The 15,825-nt window shown below is 53.6% G+C and overlaps 1 protein-coding gene across 4 annotated transcripts in view; it reads right to left on the minus strand.

The window, feature by feature from the left end:
• BCAS3 (BCAS3 microtubule associated cell migration factor) overlaps nucleotides 1-15,825 on the minus strand; it is a 633,266-nt gene that overhangs the window by 2,940 nt on the left and 614,501 nt on the right. For 2 of the 4 annotated variants that reach the window (XM_066262742.1, XM_066262740.1), the window contains one exon: nucleotides 1,144-1,234. The exons of the other annotated variants lie outside the window; for them this stretch is intronic. In XM_066262742.1, coding sequence (XP_066118839.1) covers nucleotides 1,144-1,234 — 91 coding nt within the window. The remainder of the gene's footprint in view (nucleotides 1-1,143; nucleotides 1,235-15,825) is intronic. 4 annotated transcript variants of the gene reach the window in all.

Here is a 15,825-nt window from a genome sequence, read left to right on the forward strand (position 1 = left end):
GCACCCCGACTGCCCCTTGGCACATGCCCACCGCAACCCCACAAGTCTGCGCACACACCTCAGCCCATTATGTGACAGTGAAGGGACAAGATGAGTTTGCTGCTCTTGGGGGCCAGGTGTAGCCTGAGCTGCCCTGGTCCCATTTTCTCTTCACCAATTAGGCCTGGGTAAGATGGAGGCAGCCAGGCTTCTCCCTTGCCCCATGTCCCAGGGTGACCAGCTCTTCTGAATTTATCTCCCGTGAGTCTCCCCAGCCTCTTCTCTCCTCTCATTCCCACTGCCACTGCCTGGGCAGCCCTGCACTTCTCACCTGGATAACTTTAAGAGCTCCCCATTGATCTCCTGACCTCTAGACCCGCCCCCCCCTCCAACTCACCTCCACACCAAAGCCAGAGTGGTCTGTCTACAGCACAAAACTCATCTTGCTTTTCCTTCGCTTAAAAACCTTCGACCCCTAACAGTCCCCAGGATGAGGGCTAACTCCCTCAGCACTATAAAAAGGTCTATGACTTGCCCCCAGACCACTGTTACTTGTCACTGAATTTGAGGAACCAAAGTAATGAACTTGAGCAGTTTTGAGAACTCTCCAGGCTGTTTTAGGCCCCGGGCCCCATGCTCATGACACTCCCTCTAACCGAAAAGCCCTTTCCAGGCCCCTTCGGCCCCCAGAACGCCTGCTCATCTTCCCTTGCTTCGCACAGGGACCCCGCTCTGTAAGCCCGCCCTGTCGCCCTGGCAGAGGCTTTCTGGACTGGCTCCTGCCCCAGGCCCTCTAACATGCTGCGCACTGTCTGCTCACACGTATGTCCCCATCCGGTGGAAAGCCCCTCGGGGCCTGCTGCGTGCCAACCACGGGGCCTGGCACATAGCTGGTGTGCAGAAAACATTTCTGGAATGGATGAGTGAGTGATGTTGTAAGGGAAGGTGAGGTTTGTTCAGCATAAACTACTAGTAAAAGAACCAGGGGCTGGCTGGTCCTGGCCACTCTCCCATGTGCCTTCTGTCAAACCCCCTTCTCTTCTTTTCACCGAGACCGAACAATGAGCGTGTGGAAGTGGAGGGGTGCACACATGCCCCCCGCTTCGAGTCATCCCAGCCGCCCAGCCCTAGCAGCAAGTGGCAAACGGAAATGTGTGGCCTTACCTTCCTCCATCCCGAACACCTGCTTTGTTACTGTTGGGTTGCTCACGGACGCTGGGATGTTGGCATTGTTTTTTTTTTCCTTTTTTTTTCCCTTGTGAAAAGAAAAGCATTGAGGAATCTTTTTGGAAAAGATATGGACAACGATCAAGAAGTACACGGATCCCTGCAAGCAGGTGGAGGCATACAGAGTGTGGGGTGTCACACCGGGCGGAGGGAAGCTTGCGGCAGAATTCTGCAGTCAAGGAGGATGGTGACATGCATGTGTCGGGGGTGGAGGACCAATCAGACTTGGGGGTGTCTCAGTGATGGAACTGTTGTGACAGAGCCGAAACCCCCTTCAGCGAGGGGGTGCGGAGAAGAGCCGCACGGAGGAGCAGCTGTGGGAAGGGGAGAGGAGCTGCTGGCCCATGCAGTGCCGGATGGCGCCCCATGCAGCTGGGTTGCCAGGAGAGGCAGAGAGACAGAGACGGGCTGCAGTTTTCAGGGATGACTTTGGATGTTTGACTCAGTGGCCCAGCTTCTGGCTGCCTCCCTCCTCCCCTACTCCCGAGACCCCCAGGTCTGAGCAGCTCTCCTGCAGCTGAGGTGGACTGTAGGGAAGGCCCACCAGACAGCTGCCAGGGCCGCAGGTGGGGACTGAGGAAGCATCCCGGACGCCTCCCCGCTCAGGAAAAGTATGTTGATTCTGGCCGGTAGAAAAAAGCTAGCTGTGAAAGATGCTGCTCCCCAGGCCTCAGAGCGAGGTAGAGGATGGGGAACACCCCCAGGTAAGTGGCTGAACTCAGACAGAAGGTAACCTTACTGTGACCTCACATCCTCCAGTAATCCTGGGCATCTGGGAGGGGGGTGCTGGTCTTCCCACCTTGCAGACAGAGAGACCAAGCTGGAGTAGGAAGCAGTCGGCCCTGGGTCCGCAGTCCCCGTGAGAGGCAGCACTGCTGGGGCAGACCCCAGGGTCACTCCAGGCATCGCTAAGACTGGCTCCCAAGGCCGCCACACTGGCTCTGTGCAGCATTCCCACTGACTCTCACTGGAAATGGGCCTGCTATGCCACGGGCCAAGGCAGGCAAGCCACAGGGGCAGGGGGACTATGGCATGAGCAGCAACTAAAAAGAAAGAGCTTTGGCTCTCATCAAATAAGCAAAGGAACAAAGAAGCTACCTCCTCATGCTGCTGCTCTGTTCTATCTGCATGGAGTCTGGCAAAATTCAAAGGTGTCAGAGAGGAAGCTGACCTTGTTAAGAAGCGACCCTGATTACCTGGGCATATATGCCAAGGCTGACCAGGGAGGAGTCATTCTCAGTCTGGGCGAGGAGGTGGGAGCAGGTGCCCACACACATGGCCCCGCTCCTGGGCTGGGCCATTGGAACGAGGGAGCCTCTCTGAGGTAGTTCCCTCCGCCGTCAGCGGGACAGCGCGGCCCCTTTGCAAAGGCAGCAGCAACACACAGGGCTTCCTTCACCTGAGTCGGAAGGTGGCCCTTCCCTCTGCAGTGCTGGTCCCCAAGGCGGCTTCATCCTGGGGGCTCTCTTCCCCCCTGGGTACAGACCCTTCCCTCCCTGGAGGCCACCCTACACCTGCAAGGCAAGGGCTTTTAGGACAGACTGAGTGGAGGCCTCTTTTCATAAATCAGTCACTTACTAAGCACCATGGTCTTGATTATTCAATTCCCTGGGGAGGAGATGAAACGCTGAAGACACAGGACCTAAGTGGGTGAGCCCAGGTGAGCAGGAGACCTCAGTGTGTCATGAGGGTCAGAAGTGAAGTCTTACTTTGGGCTTGACCTCCAGGCCTCTTCCAGGCTGGATGGCGATAGGAACAGATGGCCAGAGACTCTGCTTGGGGGTGCACGGTGGAGAACCCAAGTCCCAGGACTCAGAGGGGGGCCTGTTTCTGGGGCGTACCAGGGTCCACGGAGCAGTGCTGTGTGAGTGTGTGTGTGTTTGGGAGGAGGGTCCTTGGGGCCCCTGGTTCAACCTCTAGGCAGCTCTGGCACTTCCCTCACCACAAAAGGAGCAGCTCCTACTGCCCAGCCTCAGGGGTGCTCAGGGCTCCAGCCAGCCCTGCTCCATGAGCCTCACGGTGTTGCTCATTAAAGGGATTAGCAGAGCACTTTTATTGGGCCCTGGCTGCAGCCGCACACCTCAGTCCCAAGCTAACCACCCAAGTGGCCTGGTGGGTGTAGGATTAGACCTCAGGGCCCCGTCACCCTGCACACACAGCCCGCCCACTTGGGCAGTAAGAAGGGAGAATGCCCCATCCCTGTCAGGGGCCTGAGAAGGGAGAGGGGACAGGGTCTGCCCAGGTTGAGGAGGCAGTTTAGCCGAGTGGATAAGAGCACAAGCTCCAGCCCCCTACCACTTGGGAGACTTGAAGCAAGTTACTCAATATCTCAGTGCCTCAGTTTCCTGCATGTGAGGGTAACAAGGTCTGTTTCCTGGCGTGGTTGTAAGAATTAAGCTGAATAACGCTTCCAGTTAGCAAATGTGAGTTCTGTTACCATTGCAATTGTTTAGCGATTGTGCCTATCCATTGGACCTCAGGGTCCCTCTCTACCTGCCCTCCCCAGCAGGTGTCTCTTCCATCCAGGCCCCCGCTGGCTTGCCCTGCATTGGACCTCAGGGTCCCTCTCTACCTGCCCTCCCCAGCAGGTGTCTCTTCCATCCAGGCCCCCGCCGGCTTGCCCTCCATTGGACCTTGCAAAAGATTCTTTTTAATCAAGAAATGGCCTGCAGAGGAAGATGGCAGATATGTGTTTATAGCTTTTTATTTCCCTCCTTGCCTCTTTGTAGATACCCTCTTCTAAGCTGGAAAATAAATTTCCAACCCTGTTGACGTGCATCGATTTTTCCCTCCTGCATCCACCTCTCAGTTCTCCCGTCAGCAGAGCCTGTGGTTAAACCCCTGACTTGGGTTGGGCTCAGCGGTACCCCAGGGGAGTCAGTGGTCCCAGGGTCCACAGCAGCCAGCCAAACTGCTCCGTCTTGCCCAGCGCCTGGCTGAGAGGAGGTTTGAAAACAGAGACAGTTCCAGTCCCCTTCTGCTGTGAGCGTTCTTGGCTAGGCAGTCAGGTGGGGGTGGGGTCCTCTGACCAGGAGGGTAGGGATTTTCCGCGTCCTCCCTGTTTTGAATACGTGGAGAGGAGACCCGGGCACCACAGGACTGCTGCAAGTTCAGCAGATGGATCCCAATGGGGTCTGCCGTAGGCAATGAACTTTGTCAGCAAGGGGCCTGCCAACAGGGCCTGGGACCAACTGCAAACTGGGCCTTGCAGAGAGAAGGGCTAAGGAGGTGGGGGCTGGCATGCATTCTGCCTGGCTCAGCAGGACTGGCACCTTCCTTGTGCTGAACCAGGATAGATGGCCCAGGTGCCAACTAGGAGGTAGCCCTGGTGGACGCAGCTCTGGGCTGCTTGTCTTACACAGGTCCTGGGCCTGGAAGCTACCAGTCTCTCCTGCAAGGCAGGAGGCAGAGGTCTGTTCATGGAGACGGAGATTGAAGGCTTCTAGAAGCCCCAGGGCACACTTTTTAGGAGGTTGAAAGGGCAGCATTTAAAGGGGAGGCAGCCTGCAGGGGGGGCCACACCCAGCCCACCCTTCTCCACAACTGCCCTGCAGGGCCGCCTCAGGCTGCACACTTGCCACAAAATGCCAACAGACCAGGGATCGTCCCTGTCCTCACGGAGGGCTAGGGAAGATTGAAGGCGAGGAGGTGGTTCTGTTCCCTTCCCAGGCAAATTTGTGGGAGGAAGGAGAGCAGTTTCTGGAGGCAGAGGAGCTGAGGATGAAAAGGCTCCCCCACATTCAGACCACAGGAACCCTGATGGGACTGGTGGGCGCTGGGAGCAGGTGAGAAGCAGGGCCAGCCCCAGCCTGGTTATCCCTGGGAGTAACACCTGTGCCCGAGCACAAGGCCCGGCCACTGATGCCACCAACTTCTGGTGGTCTCACTGCACACACAGCCTGGTTGTTTCTGGGAGCGCATGCCTGGCCCGAGTCCCATAGCCTTCCTGCGACATGCGCCTTCCTTCCTGGCTGGAGTCTCTTTCAACCCACAGAGCTCCCACAAATGTGCTTTCTTTCCCCCTGGCGAAGCTCTTGTTCCTGACCCCCACAGGTACTGAGACCCAGAACGCCGCAGAATGAGGCCAAGACCCTATGGTCTGCCCTGCACCCCTGTCCCTCTCCATTGGACCTGACTGTGTGTGTGCGTGTGCGTGTGCGTGTGTGTGTGTGTGTGTGTGTGTGTTAGGAGTAGGAACAGAGCATTTGAGTTCCAGGCAGAGCAACTCACTGCCCAGCTCAGTTCCTTCACAGCCTTTGAGCAGCGGACGAGCAGTGACCACAGGCAGGGTACTCAAGAGAGGGCATGCTGGCCTGGCTGAGGCTGGAGCCACTTCCCAGGTACCTCCTACGACAGCTATGACGTGATACCAATCCCGGGCAGGGAAAGACTCGAACCAGAAATGCTGCCACACGGCACTCCCAGAAAGCCCACGTTACCCAAGCCCTCCAAGTCCTGGCTTCAAAGGAGAAGAGGCAGGATCACCCACCCGGACGACTTCGAACAGCACCCCCAGTGCAATGACCTTCTCAATGCCACTTTATCAGTATGACTTTAAGTCCCGACCAAGGCAGAGTATATCCTGTCACAACACATTACACGTGCGGATACAGAGGCTGAGCAGACCTGGCTCACGTTTCCCTGGTTCTGAGGTATTTGATAACTCTGGCTGAAGCCATGGTTAAGATCAGCCAGATGCAGGAGCAGCCGTGAGCCGAAACTCCCTGTGGATGGCGAGGAGGGGGAGGACTCTGGTAGGAGGCGGGGAACTCGCGGGAGCCCCAGTCCTGCGGCAGACGTGCTGAATGACCTGGGCAAGTCACTTCACTTCTCATCTGCTTCATCGTCTGTCAGGCCTGAGGGAGGGGCTGCTCTGGCAGCCGCCTGGGTGTGTGAGGCTCTCCAGAGAAAGCGCTGCGAAGGAGCTTTAAGAAGCAGAACACGCATGGAACACGTGTAAAGACCCTGTGATCGCAGCGGCGTCCTGGTTAGAAAACCAGCTTTGCCGTCTCTGGCGCATAGGCAGGCTGAGGCCCCTGGAGACGTGCTCCTCACCCAGGGTGCCCTTTCTAGCTCCAGGGCCTTGGCACCACGCTGGGGGTGGAGCTTCAGCAGATGCCATCTAAGGTGGACTTGGGGCCGGGCAGCCTGGCACTCGGTCTTTGGTGATAGAAAACGCCTGGCCAGGTGCTGTGCTATGACTGCTTTGTGTGTTTCTGCAGCTGGGGCGGGGCTGGGTGTCAGTGAGGGCCCCACAAACGCCCACTCAGCACAGCTATGAGGAGACAGGCTTGGAAACTGTCCCGTGGAGCCAGGTGTCTGGCAGCTGGCCTTGGCCTGCCCATTTCCTCAAGTCCAGTCTCGAAGCTCGGACGGCCCCACCCAGCTGCCAGGCGGGCCTTCCTGAGCTGCCCTCCGGGGCTTCGAGACAGCACAGGGGTCTGCAGCCCCCAGGAGAGACGCTGCCGGCCTGACGGGACAGAGCCACATCTGGTTCTCATTCGAATGGCCAAACGTAATTAAATTCCCTGCGATGCAGCGGAAGAGTTTGGTAAGATGTGGCTTTCCCCACTTTCCATCAAGGTTAAGAAATCAAAGTCTCTCATTCCACCAGCCGACACACTGTCCTCCCTGTCACCAGTCTGTCCTACTCTGCAAAGGCCACGGCCCGTACTCTGACCTGTTTTCTAGGGCCGATGCTGGGGCCCAGTGTGGGACACACAGAGCCCCACGCCCCCACGGTCCCACTTACCCACCTGAGAGGATTAACAGCTGAGGCCAAAACAGCAGGCTCACGGCTGAGCAAGTCAGTGCACGGTAGCTTGGGGGTGTGTGTGCGGGGAGGCGAGTGGCCTGAGGAGACAGCTGCTGCACCCTGGCTCTCGCAGTGACACCAGTGTCCTCCTTCCACTGCCTAGATGTGAGGCACCTGTGACACCCAGCCAGGATCCCTCCCCTCTTTGAAGCCCCCCATTGCAGAAAGCACTCAGAGTTACAGTTCTGGAGCCTATCGCCCAGCTCTATGGCCCTTCGGTGGGAAATGGAGGTTCCCACAGTCAGGGTGGGTTGAGGCAACCCCCCTGCACCTCGCACCATCTCACCTTGCAGCCCCCCCCCACACACACACAAACCTAGGAGGGGAGGCCTGAGAAATGCTGGAGGAACGGAGGAGAAGGCCAGGAGCAGCGCCCGAGCCCTCTCGAGCAATCCCTCGGGCCCTGCGTCTTGCAGGGTTGCCGGTCCTTTCTGGCCTTTCAGGACTCTGACCCAGTTCACAGGCAGCAGGGGCCCAGGTGTGGCCCTGCGAGGAGGGGCAGGGAGCCTTGCTCGCCAGAAGGGAGGCTTGTGCCTCCTCTCAGCCTCCAGAACATCCCCTAGACTGGCCACTTTTTCCAGCTTCCATTCCCAACTGGGTATCTTCAGTTTATGGCTTCTTTTTACTTCGGGATTTATGGCTTTCATGGTAATGGGTTCCATTCTGCTTCCTCTATGCCTAGTTTTCTAATTATTGTAGTGCCAGCTTTATGGGAGTTTCTTAATAAGTCAGGATATTTTCCCTTTAGAAGCAAACTGTCCTGCGAGTTAATGACTTATAGGGGGTGTGGATGCCACCCAGAGACAAACGGCGGCTGGGGAGGGGAGGACGAGGGTGCAGGGGGAATCTTCTAGATTAAATAGAGCTGTGTGGGGGTCCCTTTAAGAATCTTGACCAGCTGCCGTGCCAGAGTCTCCCATACTGAGCACCAGCATCCTCACCAGAGCTAGGACCACATCAGGCAGTGCACATGGCACTTCTGTGCCACAGAACGCCCACCCAGGCCCGAGCACATGCACACGCACACGCACACGCACGCTGGTGTGAACCCACCAATCCCAGCATCACTGACCTGGCTCTGAATAGCAATCATTTTGTGTACCTGGTTCCAAATGGTAAACTTTAGCTTAGTCATGGATTTAATTTAATTTCTTAGTGGCATTACTGCCAGGCCCATGTGTTTGGTACCTCCTCTCAGTAAAGGAAGTTTTAAGGAAAGTAATCCAGTTCTCGGTCCGGTTGTCCTAGAGGCCAAGTCTAGCAAAGAGAATGGCGGTGGTGAGGTCAACGTCTCCGTTGCCCCCGTCGGGGTCCCAGCCTGTGCCCTCCAACACACACCCTGTGGCGGGGAGAGGAGCACTGGCCTCAATTAGTGGCCGCGGTGCCGCCTGTCCAGATGGAAATGCTGGCGGAGGCCGGGTGTGCCTTTGTGCTCTGTGCGCAGACTGGCTGCTGGTGCCGGGGCCCTATTCATTATTCAATTCAGCCAGCTCAGAAGAGCCTTTCCATTTGCTCCTCCAGGAGGAATAACAAATCTAGAAATGCAATTCCACTTTGGTGTATTAAGATATTGATTTGCCTGTCGAGTGGAAGTGCATTTGTTCTGTCAGCTGTCCCATGGGTAGGAAGGGGTTAACCAAATGTTTATCACAAGGCTGGCTTCAGAGTTGAAAGTAATGTGATCAGTAATGAATTTTGTGTTACATTAGGTTGTATAAATGGACAGACAAGCGCAGACAACAAGTGGCCAGGAGTCGGGGCTAATCTAATGATGTAAAAATAGAGACAGCACCAATTATACTAGGGGCCAGCTCCAGGCTCCTGCAGGGACTGCAAATGAATAGGTACAAATCAAATTACTCACTAATAGACGCACTACAAGAGGGGCAGTCAATGGTAAGTGCATTAGAGCCTAGTGACCTCTCTGCTCTGCACAGCAGAATCCGAAAATTTGACTTCCATCTTAAAAGTGGGGGGCAGGGACTGAGATTCTCAAAGAAACTCTTGTTGGGTGAAGAACAGCAACTACTCCCATCCCAAACCAGTCAGTCCCACTGCCAGGAGGTGTCTCCTGTCTGCGCTGACCTCTCGCCCCCACTCCAATGCCTCCTAAGGCCTGGGCGTCGGGGGTCGGGAGGCAACCTCTTCAGGGACAAAGAGCAGTGGGACAAAGCTTTTGCTGGTGGCAAGGACAGGAAGTCACATACCAACACACTGGACAGCCACGTGTCTCTTAGAGGTGGTGTTTTTTACTGCTACATCAAGGGCTGTGTCTGCATTAAAAATAAAATATTTTGCCTGACCTATGGTGGTGCAGTGGATCAAGTGTTGACCTGGAATACCGGGGTCACCGGTTCGAAACCCCTGGCTTGCCAGGTCAGGGCACATATGAGAGGCAACTATTATGAGTTGATGCTTCCTGCTGCCCTTCCCCCCTCCCCACCTTTCTCCCTCTCTTCTCTCTCTAAAATCAATGAATAAAATCTTTAAAATATAAAATATTTCTTTACAGGGGATCACAACATGGAGCTGGAAGAGAGCAGTAAGGGCTGGGTGCAGGGGATCCCGCCTGAGCTCTGCAGGCGTGTTCACGGTCATCCCAGCACAGCACAGCGAGGGATTTGCATATTTCTCACCGGGCTAACCTGGTGTCACCCCTCTAGTCCTCCTCCCACTCCTGCCTCCTGAGCGCCCGCCTGCAGCCCAGCCCAGGGCAGGGAGCAGGGAAGGGTGTGGAAGTAGGGCCAGCATCCTGGGTAGCCAGCCCCTCAGGTTTTCTTCCACCTCTTGGATGTATTGTAGAAACCGAGCCTGAAGTTCAAAGCTGTTTGGCAGTGCGGCTGGGCTGCTTAAACAAGGACCACGGAGACGTGCTCAAATGCATGAACTGTATGCTCATATTCAGCTCTTAGTGGCTCAGGGGATGAATAAAGTATGAAACCAAAGACTCTCCAAGCCTTCCAAGAACCCAGCCCATGCCCGGATGGAAGTGGAGGAGCTGGTAGGCTTAGCTTCCCCCACGACCCCTAAGGCCTGCACCAGTCAACACACATCAAAGTGGAGATGTCACGCTGGTCCTGACCAACTGGAGCCTGGAGATGATGGGAACGTGCCAGTAAAACGAGCACGGGGGTGGGGGCGGGGGGGGGGGCCGGAATGGAAAAAGTCGTCCTAAACAAATGGAGCAACTGGATGCCGGCCTCCCCAAACTCAATTAGGCATACGGAGGGGTGGGCTCACGGGCTACGGACCTACACTACATAAAACATATGTGGGGGGAATCGCGGGAGGTCTGTGAAGCCTGGTGTTGCGGGATTGTGGCAGTAAATTAAAAAATGTTTTACGCAGTGGGCCTGCAGGCCCCTGGGGGCAGGGGTGGGATAGGGAAAAAGCGGACAGGAAGAAATCACCCAGTGTCAGGGGCTGGACAGTTGATTCCGGTGTGGGTGCTCAGAAACGCCCCCTCCTGTTGAGTGCGAGTGGACTGGCACATCGTGGCTCTCTCGGTGTGGTGTGTGCCTTTGCTCTAAAGCTGAGGCTCTGGATTCCTACGGGGCAGGGGGTTGCTTCCAACTTTTGTTTCCATGTATATGTGTGTCTTGCCTCTGTTATCAGCCACCAGAACTGGGGGTGGTCCGCATACCTCAGCCCATCTTCTGAGGCAGGGGCAGAAGTGAATGATGGGTATTTTATTTAACCACCCATGACTGCGTTCAACTTTGTTCAGATCTCACACCTCACAGAAAGGTCAATGGTTAAAGGTGAATTCTCTGGCAGAGGAGGAAGAACAGAGAGTAATCCTCCCCTTCGTTAACCATTTACCTACGTTAATACCTTCAGAAAAGGGCCCTTATCTGGGGGTCCCACTGCCCTCCCCAACCCTTTTATCTAAGTCTCCACATTTTCCACGGGAATTCCTGTTTCTCTGTTGGGGTGACACCTGGAGAGGGGACTCTGAAGGTTCACCAGTGAAGTCACACTGGTACTTCCTCCTTTGTTGACAGAAATCAGAATATTTTGGTTAAAGAGTTCAAAGTAGACTTTGGGCAACTACAAAATGTGCAGAGGAGAAAGGGAAAAAGAGAGAGAGAAAGTATCTTGAATCAGATTTGAGAACTTGTCAGAGAGTCGCAAACATGTCTTTTAAACACAATAATTTTCCCCATTGCTCTGGTTGGCTTTCATTTACCTCTTAGGAGCCACAAAATCCCATCCAGTCATTCAACAAACATTAATGGGACTCAGCTTGGTTCTCATCCCAGTGCTGGATGCTGGGCATGGAGAAGGCTGATGGTTAGAGGTAACAAAGATGAACTGGACTTGATCCAAGGAACTGGAATTGGGTTAAGTACATAGCATAGGCAGTATGTCTGAGGGAGGGGCTGAGGGACCACCAGAGCTGAGCCCTCCCCCAGCGGCATGGAGGAGGGAACCAGCCACTGCTAGTTAATGGGAAGGGGAAGAGATGCTATTTGTCTGGGGCCGAGTGTCCAGAGAGTAGGTGATGCAGAAGCTCAGAGGAGACAGAGAGGGCCTTTGGCTGCATGGTCAGAGAAAGCTTCACAGCGGAGCTTGGTCTAAAAAGGTGACTGCACAGAGGGGAGGCAGCAGGTACTTTAACAGAGCCAGGTGAGCAGGGCACGTACTGGAGATGACAAGTGAGTATGCCTGCATGAAGGTGGTGGTGGTGAAATATGGATAAGGCTTACTGTGGAAGGGGAAGTGGGAGATACGGTTGGAAAGGAAGGTGAGGAAGGCCTGGAAGAGACTTGAAATATCACGGTGAAGAGCGGGGGCTGTCTTATGTGGGCCTGGGTACATTGTGAGTAGGGAAATGGGACAATCATCAGAGCAGGCCCTAAAAGTGAGAGCCCCTTCCTCTTCTGGGGTCCCCTCCTATTTTGAATAAAGGGTAAAAGTAATTAATACGCCCTTTTGACTAGGTGAGACTGATAGGATATGCCCAAAGCATAGAAGCCATTTGGGAGGTGGTGGCCATTATTATACCGTTGAGAGGAATGGATGAGATGACATGTATCAGGTGCTTAGTACAGAGGTACAGTGGCCGGGACGTAGTAGGTGTAGTAGGTAAACACTGACTAGGTGTACTGGTTTTCCTGTCCCATGGTGTTAGAAATGGAACCGAGAAAGGGAAAGAAACCTGCCCAAGGTCACAGGCTTCCCTCATTTCCTGATGAGGACTTCTAAACGCCACTAAAAAGAAACACAAAACATTCTTCCCAATGGCCACAGCTGGGTGCTGGGAACTGCTAGGACTCTCAGATCTGGCCTTCCCTCCCCATGGCGAGCTGCTAGGAGCAGGCAATCTGACACTGAACTGAGACACAAATAGCAACCCCAGCAATGCTACCCCTTTCCCCAGGAGCGGCTGCTCCCTTCCACCCCAAGCAGGGGTGCTGTGGCCTGCGGGTGGCACTGGGCTCTACGTCTAGGTGCTCTCGTGCTGCTGGGACTTACTCCGTCCTCCCACCCTCAGCCATCATGGCATCTGTTACTGGGCAGTTTGTACTTTCGTGTTCAGATCCCGGAAAGAGCATGGCCTGTGGCAGGGACCAATCTGGGTTTCTGCTTGGCCCAACTCCCTTAGCTGGCACCCCCTCAGCAGGCGGCCAGGGAGAAGCTGACCCCCGGTCAGCACTGCTGCCGCCTCCAGGACTTCACTCTCTCTGAGGGCAGAAACCCACCTTTCTCCTCCTGCAGACCTTCTGCCCGGTGTGGAGGCAGACGGAGGTGCTTGCACACAGTCTGCCCGCTGCCACCTGGACAGATGGTGAGGCCCACTGAGAAGACGAGGAGTGCTTTGCAAGGTGCTGCAGAGGAAGGCACATTCGAGGGCCCACTTTGGTAAAACAGGAAAGAGACCTAAGTGACGGGCTACGTTGCTTGGATGACCGTGTTTGCCTGACAGTAGGGATGTCTAAAAGACGAGAGCATTAATTCACTGCCCTGATGCTTGCAGTGGTTGTCACCTGATCATGTGGTACCTGGAGATGGGAACCCCTACTGGAAATGTAGCCTGAGCATGAAAATGCCCCCAGCCCTCCACAGGGGGGCAAGAAGGAGTCCCCAGGACCACTGGAAGAGCTAGTCTAGAGGTAGGAAAGAGGGTCCCCACATAGGTTATTTGCTTTGGGACATACATCTGGTCACTTCCAGTACTGAGAGCTAACATTTATTGAGAGCTTCATTCCTGCAGTCCTGAAACAGAAGATGTTATTAGTGCACGTGCGTGTGTGCGCGCGCGCACGCACACACACACACACACACACAGTGCTGTTAGCTCATCTCTTGCAGACCATGAGCAAGCAACAGACATTTGCTAACTAACTTATAAATCTTGACCATTTAAAAACTGCATAATGTTAAAAATGTGCTTTTCCTATTAAAAAGGAAAAAATATTCACAGCCCTTTCAATAAGTAAAATAAGTTTCTGACAGAAGAATTTGGAAGACCTTTAGTTGAAATAATCTTACAGCCTTTTCTGCTGAGTAATTAATACACATACAGGAAAACTCAGAGGGCTTAGCAGAATAAACTAGAGTATTGGTTTCCAAACTGTAACTGTCAAGTCACCAATGGACTGTGAAATCAGTTCAGTGGGTCATGACCACATTTCATAAAACTGAAATAAAATGGAAAGTACTAGAATGCACTGCTTAGAATATCATTTTGTGAAATTTTATATATTTGGGTAAGGCAATCAATGTCTTTCTGACAGAAGGTAGGAGGTCAAGATTGAGCTCACAGTAGAATCCCTAAGAGTAAGTGCCCCTGGGCTAGAACAGCACCTGCTAAAGAGAAGAGACAAAAAAGAGGATGCCTCTTTTCTGCTGTTGGTGCCATGATGGTAAAGAAGAATGAACCGGCGTTTCCAGGACTACAGGAAGCCACAGTCACGGGGAAGAGATGGTCACTTTTGACCTTGAAAAGTGACTTAGTGAGCTCTTAAGAGTTAACAATAGCCTGGCCTGTGGTTGCGCAGTGGATAAAGCGTCAACCTGGAACGCTGAGGTCGCTGGTTCAAAACCCTGGGCTTGCCTGGTCAAGGCACATATGGGAACTGATGCTTCCTGCTTCTCCCCCCCCCCCAATCTCTCTTTCCTCTGTAAAAATGAATAAATAAATAAAAATCTTTTAAAAAATGAGTTAACAGCAGCCAAAGGAGGCGGCTTGAGACAGAGGTGTCAGGAATTCTTTAAACAGCTGATCAGGACCTGCGACTTAGGCATGGGGCTCTTGCTATTGGATGTGAGAGAAAGCAAAAAAGAAAGACAAGGTTTAGATCAATAGTAATGGAAAGAGTTAAAGTCTAAAGAGAAAATGTATTTAATCTGTATCCAGGTATTTTTTTTTTTTAAATCTTTTTGGTATTAGGTTACATCTTTACCTAGACAGAAAACAACTGGAAAAAGTAAATGCTCTGCTTATTTTAAAACTTCTATTTTTCTAGAAAAGGCAATTTTGAAAGGAATGTCTGCTAAGCAGGAATTAGTCAAGTTATTCTGAGGGGGAGTGATGGAGAGGGGCGGGGCTGTGGGGACGGCACTCCAGGCGGAGGGCGAAGCAAGTGCGGAGGCCTGGCAGGTAGGGAGAGCACGTGTGCTCAGAGACCCTCGGGAGCTCAGCTGGCCCGCGCCTGCGCAGAGCCACGAGAGAGGGGTCCGGAGAGAGGGCAGCAGCTGGTCACGGAAGGCTCTGCACACGATGAGATGGGGTGAACCTGGGAGAAGGACAGGGCTCAGGGAGAGGAGTTCAGTTTGTAGAGATGTGGGGATGTCATCAGGTGACTGTCTAGATGATTCTAGAGACCATGAGAGAGAAGATAACTGGCGGATTATTTGGAAGTTATCAGTTTGTAGCTGGTATTTGAGGCCACAGTAGCAGAGACTGGCCTGTACGGAGGGAGAAGAAGAGGGCCAGCCTAGGGCCTGGAGAAATACACTGCAGGGCAACAGAGAAGGAGAACCCAGAATAGGAACTGAGAAGTAGCCGGAGGCAGAAATAAAAGTAGAAAAGTGTAGAAACAAGCCCTTCGAGGTCACAGGGTGTGGCTCACAGGGCCGGCATTGGGGTAAACCAGTGAGTGGCTGTTGTGGTTGGGCGGTCTGGGGCAGGGCACTCAGGGGAGGGGAAGGTTGTTCAGGGACGTGTAGGGGCTGAGTGCAGGAAGTTAACAGGTTTCTCTAATGATGACCACCGTTTCCTGAGACTCAGACAGGGGGTGGGGTGAGAGATTTGGGAATGGGCAGTTTGAAACAGTGCCCAGGAAGAAGGACAGAGGTTGATTTTAAGAACTGAGCCAATGTACCTATCATACTAAATAGTATTTAAGTCATACTAAATCATTAGCAACAATATGAAAAAATAAATAAATAAAATACTAACTCTTAGGGGTCCAGAGGTCTGGAGAACATTTCTAAGAGAATGAAAATAGGCTACAAGCCACAGCACTCAGCAGGGGCTGTGAGAACGGCTAACACCGAGGTTGAATGTAGAATTCATTCATTCTGGGGTTACTGTACACCCACCACGTGCCAGACACTGTTCTCGGCTCTGGTTTCTGCTGCAAAAGATGGGGTGAACCGAGACTAGAGGGAGAGGGCAGTAGGAAAATAGAGAAGGTCTGCCAGGGCTCCCCGGAGAGGAGAGACCATACGTTTGTAGAGGCGCCAATCTGAACAATTGGTGGTTTTCCTCAGCAACCTACATGTATGAGCAGAGTTAGACTGACCTCAATTTGGACTTCTGCTGAATGAGGATAATGGAAGCGTAAACAGGGGCA

Source organism: Saccopteryx bilineata, chromosome 2 (assembly GCF_036850765.1).
Source record: "Saccopteryx bilineata isolate mSacBil1 chromosome 2, mSacBil1_pri_phased_curated, whole genome shotgun sequence".
NCBI lineage: Eukaryota > Metazoa > Chordata > Mammalia > Chiroptera > Emballonuridae > Saccopteryx > Saccopteryx bilineata.